The sequence below is a fragment of the Cynoglossus semilaevis genome, chromosome 13 (genome assembly GCF_000523025.1).
Source record: "Cynoglossus semilaevis isolate Cse_v1.0 chromosome 13, Cse_v1.0, whole genome shotgun sequence".
In the NCBI taxonomy this organism is placed as follows: Eukaryota; Metazoa; Chordata; class Actinopteri; order Pleuronectiformes; family Cynoglossidae; genus Cynoglossus; species Cynoglossus semilaevis.
This window is the reverse complement of record NC_024319.1, coordinates 8,107,060-8,128,094: the sequence shown is the minus strand read 5'-3', so window position 1 is coordinate 8,128,094 and position 21,035 is coordinate 8,107,060. Positions and strand designations below refer to the sequence as shown.

At 41.3% G+C, this 21,035-nt stretch overlaps 1 protein-coding gene across 1 annotated transcript in view; it reads left to right on the top strand.

Annotated features, from left to right (window-relative positions):
* kif13a (kinesin family member 13A) overlaps nucleotides 1-21,035 on the top strand; it is a 35,248-nt gene that overhangs the window by 7,529 nt on the left and 6,684 nt on the right. The window contains exons 4-26 of the mRNA XM_025061793.1: nucleotides 4,731-4,738; nucleotides 6,725-6,785; nucleotides 8,428-8,520; nucleotides 8,966-9,146; nucleotides 11,573-11,660; nucleotides 12,631-12,765; nucleotides 12,852-12,964; nucleotides 13,057-13,168; nucleotides 13,351-13,563; nucleotides 13,827-13,937; nucleotides 14,030-14,164; nucleotides 15,187-15,317; nucleotides 15,557-15,643; nucleotides 15,728-15,900; nucleotides 16,163-16,391; nucleotides 16,896-17,058; nucleotides 17,292-17,435; nucleotides 17,514-17,663; nucleotides 17,939-18,103; nucleotides 18,216-18,389; nucleotides 18,470-18,621; nucleotides 18,693-18,825; nucleotides 19,549-19,695. Coding sequence (XP_024917561.1) covers nucleotides 4,731-4,738; nucleotides 6,725-6,785; nucleotides 8,428-8,520; nucleotides 8,966-9,146; nucleotides 11,573-11,660; nucleotides 12,631-12,765; nucleotides 12,852-12,964; nucleotides 13,057-13,168; nucleotides 13,351-13,563; nucleotides 13,827-13,937; nucleotides 14,030-14,164; nucleotides 15,187-15,317; nucleotides 15,557-15,643; nucleotides 15,728-15,900; nucleotides 16,163-16,391; nucleotides 16,896-17,058; nucleotides 17,292-17,435; nucleotides 17,514-17,663; nucleotides 17,939-18,103; nucleotides 18,216-18,389; nucleotides 18,470-18,621; nucleotides 18,693-18,825; nucleotides 19,549-19,695 — 3,098 coding nt within the window. The remainder of the gene's footprint in view (nucleotides 1-4,730; nucleotides 4,739-6,724; nucleotides 6,786-8,427; nucleotides 8,521-8,965; nucleotides 9,147-11,572; nucleotides 11,661-12,630; nucleotides 12,766-12,851; nucleotides 12,965-13,056; nucleotides 13,169-13,350; nucleotides 13,564-13,826; nucleotides 13,938-14,029; nucleotides 14,165-15,186; nucleotides 15,318-15,556; nucleotides 15,644-15,727; nucleotides 15,901-16,162; nucleotides 16,392-16,895; nucleotides 17,059-17,291; nucleotides 17,436-17,513; nucleotides 17,664-17,938; nucleotides 18,104-18,215; nucleotides 18,390-18,469; nucleotides 18,622-18,692; nucleotides 18,826-19,548; nucleotides 19,696-21,035) is intronic.

Below are 21,035 nucleotides of genomic sequence, written 5' to 3'. Positions count from 1 at the left end.
ATTTTAGCAACATTGTTTCATCAGGTTTAAAAAGTAAAAAAAAAGAATGGATTTGGTGGAGTTTAATGAAGTGTGTTAACTGAAGCATTAGAGTAAAATACACTATATACATATCAGATGTATTCAACTATACGGCATGCTTGTGATGGAATACTTTTTTATAATTAAAGTGATCCTAAATCGATCACCAAAAATGGTCAGTATTAGTTGGATGTAGAATGTTGTGTAAAATTGATTTAAAAATGTACAAGAACAAACAAAACTTTTAAGGATTCTTTGGCATATTTGTTGTCTGCTGCCATATAGTGGCATCAACAGATATTACAGTCAATTCGTTGTAATGCGTGAAACAGAAGGATTATCATCAGTCTTTACCAGACCTTGCACCAGTGTTTGGTGGACTGTATTAAATAGTTTGCCCAGATCTGTCTTAGACCAATTATTATTGTTATTACAATTACTAAAAATTCAAGTTGTGAATTTCTTTACAGTTAAATTCAGTTACGTAATAGATATGTATCTTTTATTTGGTAGTATTTTTTATGAATGACTTGCAAAATTATTACAGCCGTCATGGTAGTCGTTCATTGCGGTATTGTAACTTTTATTACAGTAAAGGTCTAAACGCTTCTACCAGTACTGCTGAAAAAAAAAAAAAAGGAAGTTTGAGTGAGCGGCGCTGCTGAGTCCAGGACGTCTGTTTCCTTCATCAACCACCAGACGGCCTTCACTGCCGTCTTGGAAATATTTCTCACCAGTCCAGCGTGTAAAGCACCGACTCTGACCACTTGCCATGTTTACTTGTTGGGTCACTCCTGCTAATAAAAGCTGGTCTGTGGTTGTTAAATGTGATTGGTTAACCAGGAGAACCACCCTGGTCCACTTCAGCTTAGCTGCTGTGAGTCTGTCTGTGCAGCAGAGTGACCCCTGCTTCGAGTGGGTGTGGACAGGCATGTCCTGTTCTAAACATACTGGAAGACCATCTGAAATGTTAGCTCGCAGCCTTCCAGAGAAACCCAACCCTGAATGCTCGCACATGCTCACACACACACACATGCAGTTGTGATTGTCTGAGGTTGGGTTTGGAGTCAGCTGTGGGGTTACATGAAGACAAAGTTATAGCAACAGAGCAAGAGGAGGAATTTAACTCTTGTGTTTGTGAATCTAGTGTGTGTGTACAGTTTGAGACGCTGGTGTTGCGTTCACTCCACAAATGTGTCGGACATTTGATTAGTAGTCGAATTAAAATTAAATCATTCTTGACATCTAGTTTCAGGCCAAATCCCTGGAATTTACGGGCAGGAAGTGGCCCCCGAGCCTAAAGTTGGAGTCCCTCCGTTGGACCATTCACCAAACAAACTTAACAAATGTGTGAAAAGGATACATTTGAGATTGACATGCAGCTCAAGCAGCTGGAGCTTCACAAATTATTATTTTACATCGCACTGAAAGTGATTGGCTGGATGGATTCATCTGCTGTGTTGCCTACGAGACTGAGAGAGTGCAGTTTTGGTAGCACGATAACACAGTGGCCTTAATCCTGCCCTGTGACCACAGGGGGTTTCCCCCTGCTGCTGTCCCTCCCTCTGGCTCTGTCTTTGGCACGAATGCAGATACAGTTACAGTGTGACCTGAGCTTTAAGCCAAAAGAACCCCCGACCCCCCACTCCCCATCGGTCTTCCTGCCAATCCGTGTACGAACAGCAGCAATAACATTTTTAAGGAAAAGGGTATTTTTATGAAGAAGATCAGAGGGTGGTTTCTCCTCTCAGCCAAAATCAAATCATTGGCGGATTCTGGGGCCTGATCAGGTAGCTGTTGGCGTGGGAGACTGTCCGTGCCCTTGATGACTCACGTCAAGACTCCCACAGGAGTCATTGACTATTGTCTCTCAGTGCTGGGGGTGCAGTGACCGCCTGCATGGGAGCGAAGGAGAAGTTGATGCTGACTGGCACTTCTGTGCCACACATTTGTTCTGCAGCAACACAGCGACATACAGCCTCGGGGAGCAACATGACAAGATGAATATTAAGCAGATGGCGTGTGTGTGTGTGTGTTGTGAAGAGTATTTATAGTCGTGGTGCAAGTGATGAGTACAACTAAACACACTGTAATTATGGCCTATTTAAACATGTGTTTCAAAATGAATACCAATATATTCACAAACAGAGATATGCTTTTTAATATATTTTATATATGTATATGTGTACAGATACATACAGTATATAAATATATATATATATGCATATATATTTATTCATGTATATACATGTGACTGTAATAGTTGGTCACTTGTGTTCATTTTGATATATTATATATATAATGCATATATACATATATGTATATATATATGTATATTTACATATATATATTACAAATGGGGCCTTGGTATTGGTTAAACGTGATTCCACGTGATTCTTCTGTTTTAACAAACAGCAAATATTCAAATTTCATTTGAAACAGAAGGAAAAAGAAAACAGCCAGGTTGGGTTTGTTTGGAAATGAACTCTGAAAACTCTAAACTCTGAATGCTTTTCTGCTTTTCTCATTGCAAATATGTAACATTCAGTGTTTTGGGTTGATAATATCAAGACTTGCTTAAATGAATACAATTTTGTAATGTGGAAAATATAACAGATTTAGGGAGAAAACCAGGCGATAAATGTGCACTAGTTGTTCCTAATTACTCATTAGGAAGTAGTTAGCACTTCTATTGAAAAAAAAAACTAAATGCAGCTATTTTGGACACTGTTCCCTATTGTGTTGCTGCACATTCTTAGCATACCAGATCTGGTCGGATATACTGTACATGACACAATGAGGCATGGAACACAAAAACCACTGCACTGCCTCTGTCAGCGACCGCTTCAGAGAACTTTAGACTCCAGACTGCAGCCGTTGTATAACACAGAGTGAAGATTTGTGTGCGTGTGTGTTCGTGCGTGTGTGTGTGGCTTTGTTTCCGTTGGTATTATTGTCTTTTGCGTCTTCACACGGATTCATCTGTTTTGTGTTTTTCTCCCACTTTCAGTTTGCAGTGAGATCGCTGTGATATATTTTTGACCACACTGAAGTTGAATGGGTTTTTTTTACCTTGTTTTTATTTTTATTTGCTTTAATATCTACATTTAAATCTAGTTTTTCTAAATGCCCCAGGTCTGTTCTTGATCTGCCTTTAAGGCGTATCTCAGATCCTGCTCCTGCCTGAGGCTGATTCATATCTCCACATAAAGTGGGTATCAGTTGAACAAAATCAGATTCAGGTAATGGACTCCAACGACTCCTCCACGCTCCTCTACTCTGACTCGTCCTAACTGTCCTCATAATGAGCCTGAGCTCAGTTAATGAGTCTCAGATGGGAAATTACAGCTCTTTAGTGGTAAACACTCTACCAGTCCTACCCGTCCCGTCTTCTTTCTTTTCTTTTTTTTCTTTGAAAACATAAAAGCTTTCCAAAATTAAAATGTAGGAAAATACCCAGATTGGCCATTGTTGTGCAGTTTCCCCTGCAGTACTGTTGTTTGTGCCTGAGCACACTTTAGTGAGAGAGAGAGAGAGAGAGAATGGTGCAGTGTTTTAGTTTTCTTCTAAAGGAGTCTGCCCTGTGTTAGTTACTGTGTGAAGGTGATGCCCTGCTCTGACTCTGTGCCAGGGAAGTCTGCCAGTGGGAGGAACATGCTGACTGTTGAAGGCAGTTGGGGAAGAATTAAGAGATTTTTTTTTAACAGGTAGCATTTTTGTCAAAGGTCATTGAGTATTTTAGTTTTAAGGTTGAAGTTTTCTTCAAACACAGGCATAGTGGTTGGACTTGTTGTTGCTCTTTGTGTACAGAGCTTCACTGTTCTAAAGAACATCTTTAGAGGTAGACAGGGACTGAGACTTTGGTGTGCTCAAAACAGCATTACAGCTGTAGTGCAACATTGGTCTTTCAGTTTTTGTGTATTTTTGCTTTGAGGCAGCAGCAGGTCATTCCACTGTTGAAAACTATAGCCAATAAAGTAGACTTACTTTACTTATTATATTTCTAACAAACGACAGCCCTAATTTACAATGTTTTTTGCAATAACGTTATTTTATGGTGAATCAGGTCAGGTCACTAGTAAAACTATTGAGTTGTGTTTGTTAGGGGAAAAAAATCATACCCAAACCCTACTACATTTATCCAGTGACATCAACAATTACAAAATTTCACAGTTATCTTGAATATCTGTATATTTGTTTGAGGAAAGTCCTTTTGATTTACACATAACTAAAGACCACCTGTACGCTGCTTTTGTTCTTAGTTCCGGCAGCTGGTAGTGCTGAGTTCCAGCGTCCCCAACCTGGCCTCCCTGTTAAATCCACAGCAGCAAGAGCTATTTGCTCAACAGAGTCAGTGGGACATTGAATCCCAAATCTCTTCCCTTCTTCACGCTCCACTGGCCCAATTATGAACCCAATCACAACAGCACCTCGACATGCCTCTGTCTGGGAGTGAATGAACAAGTGAATGGAAGAGTGTAGCAGCCAATGAACTCTTAGTAAATAAAGAAGGAGTTTTCAGGTTTGGTGGGATAAAATGAAGTCCTTTTAATTGTACTTTTTCTGGTAAAAGAAACGATGATGATAAAAAGGTTCCTTAAAATTGTAAATGTGTGATTATACTAACCATGGTCTCTTCTTGTCCCTCTCTTGTTTATGTTTCTCTGGGACTGTCCTGTCTCTGATGGATTGGCCCTCTCATTCAGCCGAACCCAAGGTATGTAAGCTTCACGCATACCAGCCTCTCAGAGTGTCAGGCCGCAGTTCAGGCTACACTGCTCCCCTGATGGGCTGAGAGACATCCCACTCAGGTCGCTGTGCTGTTTCTAGGGACGTGATTGAGAGTGTTTCAGCAGTTTGGTTGGTCAGCAGGAGCCGGATAGATGTCCGTGTGAATGTGTCAGTGCTCGAAGATCTCCCGAACACCCACAAAGGTTCCATAATGAGAGAGGGATGAGTGCAGACACTGGGGCACTGTGTGTGTGTGTGTGTGTGTGTGTGTGTGCATTCAAAGCTGCATTGTTGGACTGCACCCCCACGACCCCTCTTGACAACGCACTGGTGACTAGCTCAGAGATGTTTCACACCGGGGATGGGCTTTGTGCTGGGTGTGCTCAGTGGCTGATGGGACTAGAAAGTGATAGCATTGGGCAACAGACAAGTCTGTGAGTTTGTCTGTGATTCCTCTCAGCTTCAGGAAGACATGGTCGTTCGATGAGTTATTGTGGGCCACGTGTGTTATTTTTCCTTTAACTCAGACGTCTTTAACTCAGCTGCTGACGCCGCCACTGGATGTACAGTTCTAAGTAACCCAGATATTTTCATTCTTAAATGAGCCAAAAAAATATTTTAATAATTGAAAGTAAATTTTGCAAAATTACCTCTGGAGTGTAAAGAGAAATAATCAGAAGCGGGGTAGTGGTGGGCCTAAAGTGGCCCCCGGACCAGATGTTTGAGACCTTACCTTAAGCTCAAGTGTGATGCGAGGCTGCAGAACCCTCCCACCCCACCATCCCTGTTTCCTCACCTCTGCTGATAGTGTTCCCCTTGTCAATGACTGTAGAGATGTTTTGAAATATTTAAATGAGTGCATCAACTAATGACAGTAATGCAGTGATTGTATACGCAGGTAGATTTGTGGAGTAATTTAACTAAAAATCTAAACTCGACTTCTCTGTTGAAGCCACTTTCAACATGCTCATTAAATGACCATGATAATTCATGACATCATGTCTGTATATTAGCCTTTAAAAAAGGTGATGCTCATTCATTTTGTTGCCACAGAGGAAATATATCACAGTGGTACAATTCCTGTAAGATGAATAAAAACAGATTTACAAAAATTTCAAGATAAACATTTGGAACAGTTGTTTATCGTTAAAAACATCCCCAAAAGTTAGTTATGCAAGCAGGAATAGACCACCGTCCTCTTGGCTGAACTCATCTCTAAACTGTGACCTGGGGCCCCTGCAGTATTAACTCTGAAAACTGGCAGGGGCAGAGCTCTCTCTGTTGGCTTGTACTGCACAGTAAACCAGCCATAATACCTGTTTGAGTACATAAAATATTTAAGAAAACAGAAAGACTTTCTGAGTGCAGACTGATTTAGCCGTAACTTGAGTTGATATGGTGAAACCTTTTTATTGAAGAGATAAAAATGCTGATGGTCTTTCCCACAGAGCATCCTCTCTGTGAATTTTCCACCCAGAGCTGATGCAGGTGCCTAGGGAACACAAAGACTCTGCTGCTGTTGCTGCTTCTGCTGCTGCTGCTGGAGGAGTCTGGGCTCTGAGGGCTCAGAGCCAGCCTGCACCACCGGGACCAGCTATGGCCCTGTTTCCATGGAGACAAGGGTCACTGGGTGCTGGAATTTCTTCTGGGAAGCACTGACCCTGATTTATGAATTCATTTGAGTCCAGCCACTATGACAAAACCGGGAGCAGATAACAGTGGATCTGTGCAGACAATCATGATGTGGTCTTTTAATGAGCATTACCTCAGCAAACAGCACTGGGACAGACTTCACCTCAGTCACTCAGACAAGCTCAGTCCTGTTGAATTACTGCAGCACGTACAGCACAAAAAGTCTGTTTTTAAGCTCAGACAGATAAGTGACCGTTTAGAAAGTGTTTGCACTGAACATGTCGGGGCAGGTGTGAGGAGCCGGTGTTTACCCCCTCCCCCCGTTCTCTCTCCACTGCAGGTGTTCGCTTTTGACCACTGTTTTTGGTCCATGGATGAGTCCAATCTTCCTAAATATGCCGGTAAGTCCTAAATGCTGGAAGTGACCCGTCACTCATCACACATCACATTCCTTTCACTGGTGAGTCCTGCTTGGTTTGTGCAGTGAAACAAGCTGGTTTTTCCTCATGCACATCTGAACTCATTTTGGTTCAGGGGCCACACACGGCTCAGATCAGATGTCAGATGGGCCAGACCAGTATAAACAAAACATAATTTCCTATGTATAACAATAATTTCATATCACTGCCCTTTTTTCCTGCAAATACGTACACGAACATTAGAAAGTATTCATATTTGATGAATGATAATTTGAAAAAACATCACCAGCCTGAAGAAATGCATTTTTTTTACTTTCAAAATCCATCAACCGACCCCCCAGCGGGCCAGTTTTGGTCAACGGGCTGTATGTTTGACACCCATGGCCTAAGCTGTAAGTTCATTATTAATATCACTACACAACACACAGTGTTGTATCAGTGTAAAAGTTCATACCTGAAGGATTTAGGTGCATGTGTCTGTTTGTTATTTTAAAAAAACTGCTCAAAACGTGGCTCCTTTTTACGAGTACGTACATATAGTGATTTGCATTCTGTGTGAATTAATTAAAACTCACAAACACACTGTTTGACAATGAACCCATCCGGCTCCTGTTTTCAGATATAAAGCACTTACGCAGTGTTTTTAACATGTAAAACGCTCATTTGCATTTCACCTTGTTTTGGTAATGTAATAATCTTTTTCCATTCCTACCTCTGCCCAGCAGAGGTCATATCTACTGCCTTTTGATTACGTCCATAGAAAGGACTTTATTATTGTCCATGGCTCAGGCTTGTTTACATAATCATTGTTGAAATAATGCTCTTCATAGCGCGCTCTTCCTGCATTGGCAGTGTGTCGCTCGCACATCTGCTTTGTGCTGTACCGACAAGGCAATCTTTCACTGAAGGGCTGCCTCAAGGGCCCAGACCCAGGCTTTATTTAGAGCGTTAAACAGCTGTCCCATTCACGAGGAGCACGACAGTGAGCCACATAAGAGATGTCACTACAGAGCTTGGTGTTGTCCGCACGACTGGACAAGAACCTGATGCCCTGCGTGAATATTATTCTCTTCTGCTGGTAGTAACTGTGTTGAAACAGTAATATTGATAAAGAAAAAAAAAATCGGAATATTTGCAAATTAGACATTCACGGTTTCTTTGCGATTGCACACTCACTATTATAAATATTGATAAATTGTCAATGTAATTAATAAAGATTAGGGATCAATAGCGACAATGCAACATTCATCAATATGACAAAACAACAATATTTTTACTTGCTGTAACAGAATGGCAAATAACAGCAGGTAAACATGGGTGTGTTTAACACTTGTTATTATACAAATACAATACAATACAATACAAATGATGGGATTATTAATATGGCTGGGCATTGAGATGGCATTTTCAGCTCGCTTTGGTGAAATGAAAACGTTTCCCACATTGTGTGCAAATAACAATGTGTTTTAACTGAATATTGAGTATTAATGAAAGTATTTTTTTATTTCATGTTTTTCACTGCTTAAAAAAAACAAAATTGTCTTGTAGTTTGTTTCCCTCTTACATCTTAAATATATCGTCTGTTTACTATAATTTCTATGGTGACACATTCTTTGTCCTGCAGGTCAAGAGGTGGTGTTCAAGTGCCTTGGTGAGGGAATACTTGAAAATGCATTCCAGGGATATAACGCCTGTATATTTGCCTACGGACAAACAGGTAACAGCAGATCCACATGAAATTCATCTCATGTTTTTCAGTTTTTATTGCTAAATCCATCAGGGCACGCAGGTTTCAGAAGATTTATAGATTGGGAAAAGTATCTTGTCTACTGAAAGTGAAGTCTCTGAGTGTTTCTGCAGGTTGTGTCTCCAGAGTGTCTCCAGATGTTAGAAGTTCAAAGAACAGCAGGATTTGGGGATTTTCTTTTGGTTTTTATCACTGCCTAATCTCTCACCTCATGTCCTTCTTCACCCTAGAACAAATTAGCTTCTTATTGTTGCCTCTGTATTAAAACAACATTTTAATGTAAGTTTTGTTAGTCACACTTAATCACACTAACAGGGTTTTTATTATTTAAAAAAAAAAACTATTTTAGCACAAAAAAATTGTAATAAATTAGTCCAAACCACAGAGGCCATCTGAATTGTCTTTGTCCGTTCAGGTTCAGGCAAGTCCTTTTCCATGATGGGGAATGGTGATAATCCAGGTTTAATCCCTCGACTCTGTTGTTCGCTGTTTGAGAGGGTCCACAGGGAGAACAATGAGTCCCACTCCTTTAAGGTGGAAGTGTCATATATGGAGATCTACAATGAGAAGGTCCGTGACCTACTAGATCCCAAAGGGTGAGTCTCATTCAAACTGTATTTAAAAAAACTAGGTTTAAACAAATGGATGGCTTTGGACCAGGCACAACCAACAGGTCACACACCTCCTTTATAATTTCCTTATGGCCTTGATTCATTCTCCAGTGTCCTCTCCATCACTCCCTACTTTGCGCTGCGTCCGATATCTGTTTTTAGCCCTGTTGTGTCTGCTAGCCTGACTGGAGGACGGCGACAAAATACTTTGAGTAGGAAGCTCAACCCAGTCATTTCCTGCCTAACAACGGCCAGCGGTGTTCTCTGACACCGTTGTGTTCTTCTCCTCTGTGGTGGGATGTGGGTTGGCAGACAGACTGCAGAGGAGGGCGAGCAGTGAAAGAGTGCGTTTCAGAAACATCTGTTTGAGAAGCTGGGAGCAGGAAAGCAGTCAGAGCGGTCAGTCAGCCAAGTCTTAGAGGAGCCGGACAGTGCAGCGTTTCTGCTGCAGTGTCTTTTCATTTGTACAACTGGCCTCACACCCTCTTGATCTTCAGATGCACATTTCTCTATGTAGCTGCGGGTGAAGCAAATAAAAAAACAAGGTACAGTTGACTCCCTAGATAAGAGTTTAATCCTTTCTACAACAGCACTCCCTTTAAATTATAATATATATAAATATATACAGTATATCAATTATATATAATATAAAATAATAATAATTAAGAAAACATTTTATATTATTGTTATATCAACGGGTAAAATAACTAAGTGAAGGACTGTGAGCGAGGACTCGATTTAGATAGAAAGAGAGAGAGCGATGGTTAAAATGACCGACTCGATTTAGATAGAAAGAGAGAGAGAGCGATAGTTAAAAAGCGAGGGGCAGTTTGCAAGACTTTTTCAAAATTCGGGTTGAAAAATGGAGCTTGGTTGAGCAAAATCTTGCAATAGTTGCAAACTCGTAACATGGAATACTTGTATTTCGAGTAGCTCGTATCTAGGGTGTCCACTGTAATTTCCCCAGTTTAAGAGACGTCATGCTGCAGTTTCTAAAGGCATTTAGAAGTCGTTAATAGTCTCCATTGCTTTAATAAGTGGAAATGGTCGATGCACCATTACACAGATTGATCGTTTGACTGTCAGTTGTTACAGACTTGCTCCCAACACTGGCAGTTTTATTACCAGATAAAAGTATAAACAACGGGAGTTGCTTGAGAAGTCGCCCGAGTTCCTTTGTTCGATCCAGAGAGTTAGGCACCGGGTGGATTTTAACCCGAGACCTTTGTGTGCTGGCGGACCACATGTGGCTGTGAGTCAAAAACAATTTGACCATGGGCCACAAATTGGTCCCCGGCCGGATTTTGGACATACCTGGTCTAAATGATCACCTCTGTGATACAGTAAAATGTGAAGCAAACTCCCCCCTCTCTCCCCTCTCTCTTCTCTCTCTCCTCCCTCTGTATTGTGAATGGATTGGCAGCTGGTCTTTTTAGTCAATTCACACTCTTGTTTGCCACAGTGGGGGGTAGTTTAGTCCAAAAGGAGCAGGGAACCTGCTCTCTGCTAACCTCAGTCCCTCTGTATCCGTGCAGCAGGACTCCGTGACTTTGATTTATAGGATTTCAGGATTCTTTTCACCACATGGCTGACAGCCAGGTGAAGCTGAGCGTCACTTTGCCCAGACTCCAGTCAGACTCTAGATTTAGCAAGCACAGCATTGTGAGTGCAGTACAGTAAAAGAAATTCAAATTATATGGATGTAAAGTTGATCACATATTCTTAAATGGTAATTTACTCAAGCAGAGTAAAAAAAACCAAGTGTAAATCAAAGTTGGTAATAAGTCTCCGTGTGGCCAAAGTCGTGCACGGCTTATCTGACTGCGGCAACAAGACGACAGTGACTCACACTGTGTAGCTGTGTAATGGAAACATTTTACAGCAGTGAAGTTTTAATGACAAAACTGTTAACGTTTACTGCAGTTTGTAGTGCTTGTTAATGGACAGTCATTGCGTTCCTGGTCATTCCGTTCATTTCCCATTCAGTCCAAACAAATGCATCCCTTTTTAGAGTTGTACATTTTAGATGTTTAATGTTTTGTGTTAGTTTTCCTTGAAACAGAAACAGAAAAGTCACTGCTGGAGACTGTTTCCAATTTTCCAGCTCTGAATTTGAACTTGTGCTCCCAGAAGGGGGACAATAAATCACTTTTGTTTAAAAAAAAAAACAAAAAACTCCCTAAGCTTTGTTTTAATTTTTCACTCATTTTCATCAAACTCCCATTGTCAGAATGGACTCTTTTTTGTCCTCTGAAAAGGAATTTAGTTTCACTGCCAATAATGAAAGGAAATCAATCAAGTGAACAAATTAGATCAAATTTCTTCAGGGATACTAAGTAACTTAACTATTCCTCCCTTTGGGAACTGGATTTTTTAACTCATTTTGTTCTTTCTTTTCTTTTTTTTTCAAGGAGCCGACAATCACTGAAAGTACGAGAACACAAAGTCCTGGGTCCATACGTGGACGGCCTGTCTCAGCTGGCTGTGACCAGCTTCGAGGTGTGTTTTTCACACTTCTGTCATCGGTCTGTGACCAGAGGCGCGGCTGAATCCACCCTGTATCTCTGACCGTCGAGCCTCACACGCAGACGTGATTTATATGAACCAGTAAAAGCGTCTGCCTATCATAACCCTGAATGTTTCATCACTGGTTTGAATTGGGTTGGGAAAGCATTTATTTCTTTGCTGTGTGCCGAAACTGTAACAACACATATATTTCTGATGAGGGATGTAGTCATGGGTTTTTGCAGAGCACATATGCCAGTCCTTGGCAAGGCCTTCTTTAATTAACTTTGAAACACACTCCACCCTGTTCCTCTGTGCTCTGCTCTGCCTGATATTAGAGCGTTTTAATTTCCCACAGTCTGTACTCACAGCTGGCTCTGACCCAGTCGGTACGGTACAGTTTTTATGCATGTGTTGGAACTCGGACAGAAGACACGGAGCATTGGCTTCAGCTAATGGGAATCAAAATTAACAACATTATTAAAGTGGTTCTCCAACATTTACAGCACGCACCGTCACGTCAAAAAAACCTCCGGCTGTTGGAGTTCAATCGCTAATAGGACCAACACGCAAATTTGTGTAGTGGTTATCACACCTGCATTACACACAAATGGGCCTGGGTTTGAGTCCCAGAGAAACCACATACTTAGCACCTCCAACAGGCAGCCTGTAGTAGCAGATCTGCTGTTAGGATTTCCCCTGTGTGAGATCAAAGTTTTATATCATCATTATTAATTTAATTATCCTGAAAAAACAAGAGCAAAACTCAACACAGCAAATGAAAAAAAAATATTACAGCTGTATTTATTTTGAGCCATTAGGATATTTGGCCAATGCACTAAAATAATTACAGTGTGTCACCAGTGGTCCCCGTGCCATAGTTTGAATACCACTCAGCCAACAAATAAAATGTTTATATATATTGACTAACAGTTATCTTTATTTTATTTGTTGTTGTTTTTAGGACATTGAGGTTTTAATGTGTGAGGGAAACAAGTCCCGAACAGTCGCAGCCACCAACATGAACGAGGAGAGCAGTCGGTCACATGCTGTCTTCAGCATCATTGTCACACAAACACTTTATGATCTACAATCTGGGGTCAGTTTGACTTTTTAACTACAAACTATTTATTTTTCACCTATAAAAAAATCTCCCTGACCTGTGGGTCTCCTGGCTGTGAACAGAATTCAGGGGAGAAAGTGAGCAAGATGAGTCTGGTGGACCTGGCAGGAAGTGAGCGGGTTTCTAAAACTGGTGCTGCTGGAGAGAGACTCAAAGAGGGCAGCAACATCAACAAGTGGGTTAAGGTTTTTTATGAACATTTCTTTCGGTGTTGAGGGAATCATTTTGATGGTTAACGTAGCTGTTTTGATGTGCGTACGTTTTCAGATCTCTCACCACATTAGGTTGTGTGATTTCTGCTCTGGCCGATCAGTCGGCAGGAAAAGGAAAAGCCAAGTTTGTTCCTTACAGAGACTCAGTCCTCACCTGGCTACTAAAGGTTTGACCCAAATTTTTTATTCTCCCATTTTTCATTGGCTCCTGTTTACTAAGTCCTGATTTGAGTCTTGTTTTTCCATTTTATTTATTAAGCAACATTTATGACAATGACACCTTGGGTTCTGTACTCTGTTGAATTTTAAACCCTTCACATAGACTGACAGTGTGTCTTCTACTCCTCAGGACAACCTTGGTGGTAACAGTAAGACAGCCATGATCGCTACGGTGAGTCCAGCAGCAGACAACTACGAGGAGACTCTGTCCACGCTTCGCTACGCAGACAGGGCCAAACGAATAGTCAACCATGCTGTGGTGAATGAAGACCCTAACGCTAGGATCATCAGAGAGTTGAGGGAGGAGGTGGAGAAGCTCAAGGTTCAGCTGTCTCAGGCTGAGGTAAGGTGGGGAGGAGTCATGATACAGATTTAACCTCACTAAACCCCTGGCCCAAAACCCCCATATTGATGAAAGATTGTGTTCCCTTCCTCCATTCATCCATCCATTCCATAAACTATGACAGATGTCTGTTAATGTGTTTTGAGAACTTGAATAAAAATGGTTCATGACCCATCACTGTATTTCCTTGGCCCTCTGCAGACCCCATGTTGAAGACCGTTATTGACGATTGTTGTCCTTATTTGCTTTGTTTACCACGTCAGTCTTTGAAGGCTCCTGAACTTAAGGAGAAACTGCAGGAGTCTGAGAAACTCATCCTGGAGATGACAGTCACCTGGGAGGAGAAGCTGAGGAAGACAGAGGAGATTGCCACTGTATGTGTATATGTTAAATTAAAAAGATGTTGAATTTAAACTAATGAAACGAAACATAATTCATCTATAATAAATATTGTTTGTCTTTAAAGGAGCGTCAGAAGCAGCTGGAGAGCATGGGCATCTCCTTAGAAACATCTGGGATTAAAGTGGGTGAAGACAAGTGTTTTCTTGTCAACCTGAACGCTGACCCTGCCTTAAATGAGCTTCTGGTCTACTACCTAAAGGTAAGGCAGATTTATAAAAAAAAATCTAGACTGATCTTACTGTATACTGATCAACCTCAGTATAAAACCTGCCCCTGTTTAGTTGAACACTACGTTGAGTTCCAGGAATTAAAGAAAGAAGTGGACATCTTCCTCTACTGCCACTTAGTGGAAGAGTATTTAATTGTTCTGCCTGTCATTGATGCTTTGACTATTATTATTTTTATTAAATAACAAAAGTCTTTAGACCATTTAATTGAAATTAAATAACTTCCTGTTCCTGCTGTTGATCTATTACCTAGTTATTGATTATTCACTAAGTCACATATAAACATTGTAGCTGCCTGCAAACTGTGTTTTTATTTTATTTGTACATTGTTTTTTATGTTATTTATATTCTATATTATTAAATATTGTCATATTATATATTATTTGTATATTATTATATTTTATTTGTTTTTATTATAAATGCCCTTGAGGTACATTGTACAGGGTCATTGAGTTTTTGGAAATTTTTATTTTAATTAGTATTGTATAGAAGTGCAGCTCCGTATGTCACACATTGCAGTGATCCTCATGACAATGAGTGAGTCCAGTCAGAACAGGCCTGGATTTTGCTGCAGTCACACAAACAGTCATTTGGGCCGACCTGCAGCAGCCGAGGTTTGTGAGAGAACAACAGGCCTTTGTCTGGCTTCTGCAGGCCGGCCTGGCATATCAGTGTGGAATGACTATGAGAATGTGAAATGGGTCAGTTTAGTGCGGGGTCGGACATCCTCTAGAAACTGGCTTGTTTATTTAACAACGCCTACCGTGAAATCAGAGAGACAAGTGTTTTCACTAAAGCCTGGTTTGGCTTTAGTGAAAACTGGTGATATTGTTGATTTTGTACAAATAAATTCTAATTTTCTACAAATGGAGAGTTGCAAAGGACTGTTTGTAGCTCGCAACGTCATTTACCAGACTGTTTGAATGAAGCATTTTTTGAATAATTCCTTGCAGCTTTGTCATAATTTTCTCATTTTGCTGCTGATTACAAATAGGAGCACACTCGTGTTGGTGCAGACACGTCCCAGGACATCCAGCTCTTTGGGATTGGGATCCAGGCAGAGCATTGTGTCCTGGAACTCTGTCCAGACGGTGATGTCACTCTGACGCCCATGGGCAATGCCAGGTGAGTTTCTTTGCATCAGCCATGCAGCGTACACATCAGCCTGTCTGCCGTCTCTGTCCTTTATATGGGTGGTTGTGGCTGGACCGCAGTGTTTCACATGATCCCACTGTGAAAGAATGTCTGATCTGAGCTCTGAGCTTTGATATCAGAGCCACATCTCCCACATCAAACCTCCTTAACAAGCCGCAGATCATAATGCAGACGTCTCTGGTGATAAAGTCAAACCTCCTCTGTCTTAGGACCTGTGTGAACGGAGCCATGATTGACACGCTGGTGCACCTGTGGCACGGAGACCGGATCTTATGGGGCAACAACCATTTCTTTAGGTTTGTCATATTTTTTAGCTCGATGTGTGTCACATTGACGGAAGTTAGAATGTACACAGTAAAAACCCCCGTGACGTGTCGTAGGATCAATTTGCCCAAGAGAAAACGGCGGGACCGTTTGAGAGATCTGGAGAGAGCTTCTCCCAGGGAGAGCTTCATCGAGGCAGATGTGGAGACGGCCAGCGAGGCGTCGTCTGAGCAGGACTACAGCTACGAGTTTGCCCAGATGGAGGTCATAATGAAGACTCTAGGGAACGGTATGATTGAAGTCATTTCTGTTTTCAAATCTGCATAATCCTAGAGATTTGAAGGTTAAGCTCCTTAGAGTAAATACAGACTTTTTACAGGAATATGATGAAATCTAACGGACATTCCAAAACTCGTAAAACAACAGCTGTGTTCTGGCTACTTAAGTCTATGAAAATTAATTGAAATGCCAAATCATTAATTATCAAGATCATAATTAATCATGATTAATCAAGGTAAATTGTCGATTTATTTATTTTTCATATTTCCTAGATCCCATGCAGAATGTGGTCCAGGTGCTGGAGAAGCAGTACCTGGAAGAGAAGCGAACTGCACTGGAGGAGCAGAGGATGATGTATGAGCGAGAGCTGGAGTCCCTCAGGCAACAGTTGTCTCCTGAGAAAGCATCGCAGCACCATCGCACCAGCAGCAGCGTCAGCGAACGCCTGACCTTCCAGACGCACACGCCACACGGCAAACTGCGACTCTGGACGGATGATCGGTCAGTGGAGCCGACACATGGTGGACACACTGGACTAAACACCTTTAATCCTATAATCACTCACACATAGTTTTAAAGAGTAATCATTGGGCCAGAGGTGGATTTTCAGATTTTTAAAGTACGACTTTGTCTGAATATTTTATTCTCACATGGGTTTCACTCTGTTCTGACCTATTTTGGATTTTGATAATGTGCCAGAAGGACATCTGCTGCTCTTACACAGCAGGTTTTACTGGACGTAGCCTCAGTGGCATGTATTTTTCTAAGTTTTAATTTTCCCATGACTAGTACACATGCGTAGATGAAAAAAAAAGAGCAGGGTATCTGCAGGGAGCAGTGTTGGTGCGTGGAGTTTGGTCTGTCATTAAATGTAAAATACCTGTTTGTGTCAGTCTAGACAAACAGTATATAAAAGATAATCACAGGTTTCTTTCTACCTGAATGAATGGATGATCCCTCTATTCTTTTTGTTCTGTTCTGTGTGTGTATGTGTGTGTGAGACAGTGATGTGCTTTTTCGTCAGAGTCTTTCTCGGCTCAGGGAGCAGGTCGTCAAAGCCAACACCTTGGTGCGAGAAGCCAACTTTCTGGCGGAAGAGATGAACAAACTGACCGACTATCAGGTCACTCTTCAGATTCCCACAGCCAATCTCAGTGCCAACCACAAGGTCAGACCCCTGAGCTGCTAAAAGAATAGCAACATCACTCTGGTTGTCATCATCGTATGTTTTATGATGCTGTAGACCAGGTGACAACCAGAGGCCCTTCTCTTGTGGATAGAATTTCTCTGTAATAAAACATATATTATATAATAAACATGTGCATGTGGTGAGACCTGTGTAATGCACACATCCATCCAAACAAAACCACTGTCTAATCTTGTGATTTTTTTTTTCTCTAGCGTGGAATGATAGTGAGCGAGCCAGCCATCCAGGTGCGGAGGAAAGGTAAAGGGACTCAGGTGTGGACAATCGAGAAGTTGGAGAACAAGCTGGTGGACATGAGGGACCATTACAGGGACTGGAAGGAAGGAACTGAGGAGACGGTGAGAACCCAGGAACTGGAAGGGAAATTTAAAAATATATATGTATTTATTAATTTTCCATTTTGTTCTTGTTTCCAGCATAACAAAGGAAACAGTAAACCATGTGATCCCTTCTATGAGGCACAAGAGAACCACAACCTGATAGGAGTGGCTAACATTTTCCTGGAGTGCCTTTTCCATGACGTTAAACTGCAGTACGCCGTTCCCATCATCAGCCAACAGGGGGAGGTACACAACTATTACTGAGTTTTCCGATGTATAAGTTGCACTTATTTTAGTGATTTAGCTGGTCTTGAGACTTACAGAAGAAATGATTTATCAAACTTATCTGTGGCCACAAGGGGGTACCCTTGACACTCAATTGAATGCTGCTACTGTATCACTCAAAAATGAATCAATTAGACACTAACAAAGTTGTTAGCCTGTTGGTACATATGTGTAAATTAATATAATTTTTTTTACCATTTTTTAAATTGCAACCTTCCTTTCACCTGTTTGTGCAGGTAGCAGGCAGGCTACACGTAGAGCTGATGAGAGTCAGTGGTGTTGTGCCTGAACGGCTTTGTGGGGGAGATGACTCTTCAGAAAACTCCAGTGAGAGCAGCTGTTTGGAAGTCATGGACACCAACGGGGAGATCGTCCACATGGCCAAGAGACTCACCTGCAGGGTAAAAGATTCTTTTCTCCATTCCTACATTTGATGAAGACTGCAGTAGTGTGTGACTGAAACATGAATAAACAACAGGGTCTGACATTTTTCCTGCCGTCCTCCTGCTGCAGGTGCGGATCCGGGAGGCCACCGGTCTACCTCTCAACCTGTCCAACTTTGTCTTCTGTCAATACACTTTCTGGGAGCACGGAGAGCCCACTGTGGCGCCCCCTATGGTCAGCCCTGACAGACCCTGCCCTCGAAGCCCAGATGCCCAGTTCACTGTCCAGTTTGATCACTGCAAGGTAAACAAATGGTGATTTTCTTACAGTGTTATTCCGTTTGCAGCATTTACTCTTTTACTTCATATATTTTTTCCCTGCAGGACTATCCTGTCCATGTGACAGATGAGTTCTTAGAATTCATATCAGATGGAGCGCTGGCCATAGAGGTTTGGGGTCACCGCTGTGCAGGGAATGGACGTTCACTCTGGGAGTTGGATGCACTGGAGGCCAAGACTCAAACACTCAGAGACAGGTACGTATTTCTCCTTTTAAAAGCTGCTCCTTTTGAAAAAAAAAATTGAAAAATGACGTTTGTTTCGCAAGGTGGAGCGAAGTTTCTCGCAGGATCGAGCTGTGGATCTCCATCCAGGAGTTGAACGAGCAGGGAGACTATTCATCTGTGGAGCTGCTGTCAGCAAAAGACAGCGGCACAGGAGGAGTCTTCCAGTTACGACAGGTCAGAAAAAAACCTATGCGAAAGTTTCTGTTATAAGTAATGGAAACTTGTACGAGTCCAAAATGTTCTTACATGGTCCAGGGAAAGAACCAGATTATTTCAAAACTACACTGATTCCTGGTTGAGTTTTTAAATTTTAGATTTTTAAATTGTTTTAAATCATTAGCCTCGTATATTCTTTATTAGATCACTCTGTCCATATCTAAATTTTCTAATATATTTAAAATATTAAACAAGCAAATAAATACAGTAAAAAACTTTAAACCACGTCTCCTACCAATATTCTCACTGACTGAATGTCAATGCAGTTCACAAAACTCAACAAAATAAAAATGATGATCATTTTGGAATCCAAAAACTCCAAAAAATTCTCCTGTCTCTTCTGCGAGATTTCCTCCTTTTTTTAAGAACTCTCCTTTATTTTGTTAAACATCTCAACATTTGTGAAGCGACGTTTATTAGTGGGTAGAAACATTAAAACAAAGAAAACATATTTTGAAACAACTGTTCAATGCCAAACTATTTGAACGCGCCTATTTGGCTGTTGAATCTGAATAAAACTGATTCCATATTTTTTCCAGCATCATGTGGCGGACAGCTTTGTCTTTTGTTTGTATTTAGTTTGGATTTCATCGCCTCTTCTTGTAGCCTCATGCCATGAATTACACAAATACACAATACATGCAGTGTTTTGATGTTGTCTTGGGGATTTTCTCTGACCAGGGTCACTCACGGAGGCTTCAGGTCTGCATTAAACCAGTCCAGAACTCGGGGACTCTGCCTCTGCTGGTGGAGGCGATTCTCTCTGTCTCTATTGGCTGTGTGTCAGCGCGCTCCACCAAACTCCAGAGACCTCTCGACAGCTACCAGGTCTGTGAAATCCTTTTGGAAATACATACTAAATACATACTAAATACAATAATTATATTTTCATATCTGTTAGTTCTCACTACAAGCCCACCAGTTTTATGATGTTGGTAGGAGTTATGTCATGATTTGTCAGAAATAGACTGTGTTTTGGTTAACGTCTAGTGCGTATGCGCCAAACACAGGCCCGGGGGCCAAATCTGGCCCATAGTGTAATTATATTTGGCTTGCAAGATCATATAAATGTGTACGAAACAAATACTACTGATTTATGTTTTATTTCAAATTTAATTTCGTCTTTATCATATTTGGAGAGAAGGGAAAACATGAACAATTGTCATAATTTTTTCAATGATTAAAGTTTGGCCCACGACTTTGTCACAATTTTTAATTTTGGCCCAGTCTGTATTTGACTTTGATACCTCTGGTCTAATGTTGTGCTGAGTCAGGTTTCCTGAAAAAACAGAAAAAAAACCTGAATAGTCACAAAATATCTTTTTTTTTTGGTTCCTAGTTGAAGATGGTGCTTCCTGAGACAGGATGTCGTTTTAAAGACCTTCACTGACCTAACAAGGGTTTACATGACGGGTGGTCCCCGTACAAATGATTACAAACTGATACATGTAGTAGTATTTTCAGTCATGGTTTTGGTATCAGTGAATCATTATTATTTATAAGCACTAAAATGCCTAGACAGTTACCTGAGCACGGGATGCGCTGTCATGTCAGAGCGCTTTTGACTGAGTGTGTTCTCCCCTGTCAGAGAGAGGCTGAAGAGGATATGGATAGTTACCAGGTACATGTTTTGAAGTACTTCCTGTTGCTGCTCACACTGTAGTGCAAACTGCAGCATGCAGGAAAACCCATTGACCGAGTGCTCACAGAGGACTGTGCTTGTCTTTCAACTAAAGAATCGCTTTATTAAACAGCAGCTGCACATGCAGATGATTTATGTCGCTGTAATTTATCAAACACACCGACCGTTCTTTGGTGCAGCTCCCAGCCAGGACTCTGGTTGCCAACTGTCTCCTTTCAGCTCTCTTTTTTTGCCTGTCTCTCAGGTTGCTCACAGTAATGCTACTGTTTACTAACCACGGCTGAGCAGTCGCAGCAATAATAACCATCAGCTCCTCTCATGGACACTGCATGGCTGCATGAGCGACAAAGTTTTGCCTGGCTCTGAGAATTGTCGTTTTACTCAAGACCAATGATTCTCAACCACCGTGCTGCGGCACACAAGTGTACCATTATTATTTATTTGACAGTGATAGGCAGAACCATCACATACAGCAGACGGCTATAATTTAAAAAAAAAAACAGCGAGACCACTGTCTGTCTGTCTT